The 5,466-nt window shown below is 47.7% G+C and overlaps 1 protein-coding gene across 1 annotated transcript; it reads right to left on the bottom strand.

Moving 5' to 3' along the window:
• Window positions 1-957: 957 nt before the first annotated feature.
• On the bottom strand, window positions 958-2,364 carry LOC102875241 (melanoma antigen preferentially expressed in tumors-like). Its single transcript, XM_006901784.1, has one exon. The coding sequence runs from the start codon at window positions 2,362-2,364 to the stop codon at window positions 958-960; it is 1,407 nt and encodes a 468-aa protein (XP_006901846.1).
• Window positions 2,365-5,466: the final 3,102 nt, after the last annotated feature.

Here is a 5,466-nt window from a genome sequence, read left to right as displayed (position 1 = left end):
CCAACCAACCAACCAACCAACCAACCATCCAACCAACCATCCAACCAACCATCCAAACAACCATCCAACCAACCATCCAACCATCCAACCAACCAACCAACCAACCATCCAACCAACCAACCAACCAACCATCCATCCATCCAACCAACCAATCAACCATCCATCCATCCAACCAACCATCCAAACAACCATCCAACCAACCAACCAACCAACCAACCAACCAACCAACCAACCAAATGCCTGGTGGTCTTATTTCCAAAAACCAGCCTCTGGAAACTAAGACTAGCTCTGGGCTGCCTCACGTCGGATCTCTGTCACTTAAGGTCATCCTAATTTTGAATCCTTAGGGGGAAAAAAGGAGGGTCACAGAAAGGAAGATTCTCAACAAGATGAAGCAACACAGTGACTGTACGAAGACAGATGAGAGAGCACCACGATGGAGTAGGACTAAACAAGGTGCCGATTTTCCTTTCAGCCATCAGTGAGTCATTGTTGGCTAGAGGACATCTAACAAAAACAACTTGGGGAGATTTTTTTTCTATACTTTTTTGGGGGATAACAAAAATACCACAAGCGGATAACTTTAGGAGACAGAAATTTATTCTCGAACACTCAACACTTTCAAAGGGATGTTCCATCCCAGCATTCAAGGTCTATGGCCTCCACCTTCCTGTAACTTCTCCATGTGCATCTATCAAGATGTCCCCACCCTTAGCCCTTCTCAAATGAAGCATCTGTTGTCACTGTTCTTCTGTTACGGATATGAGAACCAGCGCGTAGTAGACCCTCCAGAAGGTTCCGACTGCCCATCTTCTCCCCATGTGGATTTGACCCACGTGCCTTTAGGATTACAGTACAGCTTCTCCCTAGGAGACCACCAGAACTCACTCCCCCTTGCCTACAGATGCCATAAAGCCACCCCTTATCATCAGAAGGGGAATTTAGAAGGCATTCCCCTCAGGATTGTTCCATCAAGACGTCAACACGCACCTCAAAGGAGACCTCGTTAGGATTTAAGTGGATCTTGCAGAGCACCCCTAACCCCTCTAAGAGAGGAACAAGTCCACTGACAAACACCAGAGGGTCCTCCCTGTCAGAGTTGTGAGGCAAGGGAAGTACCAGGCACCTGGACTTCTTGGTCGGGAGTATTCGACGCAACAGTCTCTTCAAGATAGATGTGCGCACACAGTTTCCAGAGAATTTAAACAGTCGGAGTCGTGAGCAGCGGATCAGGGCAGGTAAGATGGTGTTGAGGTGGGAGTCCCTGAGATCACAGTAAGATAAGTCCAGGTGCTCCAGGGTGTCCGAGGTCCTGAGTATGGCGGCTCCGAGCAACTTGACATTCAAATGCGCCAAGAGGTTTTTGGAGAAATTGAGCACCTTTAGCCTTCTGGTGCAGGGATACAAGGACAGGGATTTGAGGTCTGAGTTGTCTAATGTGTAGTAAATGGGGGAAATTGTGAGTGACTCCAAGTGGGTCTCTATGTGCTTGAGAAAGTGGTTGATGTTTCCACGGAGGTAGGCATCGATGATGTGGAGATGCTGGAACTGGCGCAGGTAGGCGAGCTGGGAAGTGAATTCCTTGTAGATAGTGTCCAGCTGATCAGTTCTGTGCTTGTCCTGAGGAGGGTGCATCAAGATCCAGTCCCTCGGGATAAGGGTCTGGAGGGTGAGGATTTTCAGGTGCACCATCTGGGACAGGTAAGGAGCGATCATGGACAGGAAATCCATCTTTGTTATGTAGTAGATTTTCAACTCCTCAACACCATCCAGCTGCACATTGGCCAGGATCTTCTCAATGACTTGATACTCTGGTAGATGATCCGCAAAGGTGAGCTTCCGGCAGTACAGCTGAGGAAGCGCCTTTCCCTCCTCCACTCTGCACGTGAGGAAGGAGAGCAGAAGGTTCCAGTCCGCTTCCTGGAAGCTCAGGTCCCCCACCACCTCCATACCTACGAGTGGCTTCCTCGGCGCTGCCCTGGAACACTTCCCGCACCTCAGACTTTCCAACTCCTTATCCAGCCAGGTCACCGGAGCTGCGGGCAATAGCACTCTGAGGTGACCCGCGGTGCGACGAGGGCCCTGGTCTAGGAGGACACCGAGCGCCTTGAACACACTGTGCAACGTGACCAGAGCACCGAGTTGCTGATCCCTCATCAGAGACGTCAGGTCCAGGCATGGCGAGGGCCAGGAGGCTACCATGGCCTCCACCACCGCCATGTGTCTACCAGACACGGCTTCCATGAAGAGGTCTTCCCAGATTAGGAAAGGGATCAGCTGCGAAGCCACTGGGACCCAAGACTCATTCTTGAGGAGGCTCTGCTTGGTCAGGTCGAAGAGACACTGCGGATTGAACATGGTCATGAGGCCGGTGGACTGGCGTGGGCCCACACTTTCCTAAGAGGGACAGAAGACGGAAAGGAGTTGATGTGGAGACAAGGGTGGTGGTGGTGGTGGTTCTCCACCCTCAGAACAGCTACTTAGCCCCCAGATCCGAGCTCCCTACAACCTATTGTGCTGTGCTGTTCAGAAGTGACATCGAGCTGCCAGGAGGCCATGAGGACATCATGGATTTGACATCTCCACTCCTGTCTCCAGAGGTTCCCTCCCTCTGACCTGCTACAGCTTATCATGAACAGTGATCAGGCCTTGCAGATCACAGATTATGAAGCTTGAAGGCATAGCAATGAAGGGATTTCTCACAAACAGCCAACTTTCCCTGAGGGCTGATATGAAAAGTTCCTGGGCTCCAACTGAGTGCAGAATATTTGAATTTTGTAAATAAACTAGAATATATATATTTAAAAAAAGTCAACTTGGGGAGGGGGTAAAAACGCGCACCAATGAATGAATGAAAACCTAACTTTTTTGTAAACTTTTATTAAAATCACAAGTAAAAAGAAAAAAATTTCATTTAAAAGAAAAAAGTACAATGATTCCTTGAGGCTCTACGTGAATAGGAGTCATCCATTCCTTTCAAAAGCCCAGCAGGTACAACCAAGGACTTGTGTGTCAAAACCAGTTCCACCTTATTTTCCTATCTATGTCTGAGAACATTAATTGTGCAAGTGACCTTAAGTCTTTACCCATTTTGGAATTTTGGGTCCGTCAGCACTTAAGAGGCTGTGGCTCAATTACGTTCTGGATGGGACCTTCAAAAACAAACTCAAATATGCTGTCAGGAGAGAAGAGACACGGGGCTGGGAGTCTCCGGAGCTGAGGACAAATGTCCCAGGAAAGCATTCCTGAGGGCACGATTTTGTCCCAGAAATGGCTCTTAAGGGGGTGCACGCCTCTCGGATGATGGTTATTTATCAAAACAACACATCACCTACTAAGACATGTGAAGACACATTATTGCCCAGCAAGCACAGCTCTGGTGGCCAAGCGGTTAAGAAGCTGCCAGGTGTAAGGCCGAGGGTTCAAATCCACAGGAGAAAGATGACCATCTCCTCCAGTGCCAGTCTCTGAGGACACAATGGAGGGTCAGCTGCCTAAAGACAGTTGTCAAAGCTTAACTTTCCCCTCAGGGACTCAGCCATGACCTGTGCTTTGTACAATGGCCACTTTTCGTGGTTCCATGACTTCGAGAAGACATTCAAGGGGCACCTGGCTTCCTATCTATGGGGCTGTGTGTTGCATCTTCCTTCCCCCTCCCCTCTTTCTTTTTAATTTTATTATATTGTGTGTGTTCCATCAAATCTGATCTGACTGGTACAGGAGGAGATTTCCCCTCCTTCTCCGGCAGAGCATCTGGTGAATTCGAACTGTGTACTTCTGGGATTGTAGTGCAGCTTTTTGCCACTAGGCCACCAAAACTCCCCGCATCTTCCTTTTGATAATTCACACGTATACATGTGATTAAAAGAAGTTTCTTATCAACTCCACTGTAGGAATCACCACGTGTTAGTGTCTATTATGTATTAAGGTTTCATGACATGACTACACTATTAAAGAGTGAGCTCTGGTGGTTTAATGGTTAAGAAGTAGGGCTGCCAAGCCAAAGGCACAGGGTTTGAATCCACCCGCTACTCTGTGCCCTGGAAAATCCTTGGTGAGTGGTACAAGTATAAGGAGATACTCAAGTCAGTTTAATGATGTATTGAACTTCCAAAAAGTTAAAACTGACCAGCTTAGACCTGATGGTTAGGGCAGGGGATGAAGGCTTATCCTGATTGAGCTACACAAAGACCTCCAGGCGGAATCACTAAAATGTCCTGAGGGTATTGTTGCCCCGGTTCCCATTAAGGAACCAATCCAGAGCTGACACTCCCGTTTTGAGAGGCATTTATTTAATCCTTTAAGGGCATGAGGAAGCAGCTGTTATAGAAATGATAAAGCAGAGCTGTAGAAATGATAAAGTGGTGAGCGCTGCTGGCCTAGTGGCAAGAAACTACACTGCAATCCCAGAGGTGTGTGGTTCAAATCCACCAGATGCTTTGCTGGAGAAGGAGGAACAATCTCCTCCTGTACCAGTCAGATCTGATTTGACGGTACAGACACACAAATGATAAAAATAAAATAAAAATTTTAAAAAAATGATAAAGCTTTCTCTATGAATGCCACCTCATTAAAACAACTCTAGTGCCCTGCAAGAAAAACATTTATTTAGGGAGCTCTGGTGGCCTAGTGGCAAGAAGCTGCACTGCAATCCCAGAGGTGCACAGTTCAAATCTACCCAGATGCTCTGCTGGAGAAGGAGGGACAATCTCCTCCTGTACCAGTCAGATCTGATTTGATGGTACAGACGCCACCAAAAAAGAATAAATTTTAAATAAGAAACACACAGAAAGGAAAGCATTCACCTCCACTGAAAACCATTGAAAGGGCATTCTCCATGGAAAACCATAGACAACAGCAATTATCTACAAGGACACCCAAAGGTTGGCCAGATAGTAACAGGCTCACAGACAAAAGCCCTTGTAGTCAGATGCAAAACAGAAGTAACTCAGACGAAGCTGAGAGTCTTCTACCACCTAGAGTTGGGAATGGGTCCACCAGTTCTACCATGATTCCATCTCAGGTCCTAACAGGGCTCAGGCAGGTGGCACGCTTCACCCGCCCCCGACCCACCTCAAACAAATTCTGAAGAGCGCTGGGGATATTTTTAATGGCACAGGAAGGGCGGACAGGCGGAAGGCTGGGTTGAAAAAGTGGGGACAGTGGACAAGAAAGGCTAAGAGCTGCCTGAGGGATGTCAATAGATTGTTTTGTCACATATCAAACTTCAAGGACACCCATCACCTTTATTCCTGGTGACAGGCCTGTGGGTAAAAAATACTTTGCCTGTCCAGAATGAGGGTTACAGAGTAGAGTATACGTGGAGTGGGAGTGGAGATATGCAGGGTGAGGGGTGGAGGATTATGTAGCAATGAAGGAGTTTTTCTTTTGCTTTTCAAGGAGAGGAGCGAACTGGGGGTCGGGGTGAGTGGGTGGGGAGAAAAGTGCAACAATGAATGAATGGAA

Source organism: Elephantulus edwardii, unplaced genomic scaffold (assembly GCF_000299155.1).
Source record: "Elephantulus edwardii isolate Elephantulus edwardi_28Jun2011 unplaced genomic scaffold, EleEdw1.0 scaffold00344, whole genome shotgun sequence".
Taxonomy (NCBI): Eukaryota; Metazoa; Chordata; class Mammalia; order Macroscelidea; family Macroscelididae; genus Elephantulus; species Elephantulus edwardii.
Note: the sequence above shows the minus strand (reverse complement) of the source record. Positions and strands in the feature narration are given on the sequence as shown.

Excerpts from the sequence above, each read along its gene's own strand:
- LOC102875241 (XM_006901784.1), bottom strand. The coding sequence starts at position 2,364 with ATGACCATGTTCAATCCGCAGTGTCTCTTCGACCTGACCAAGCAGAGC.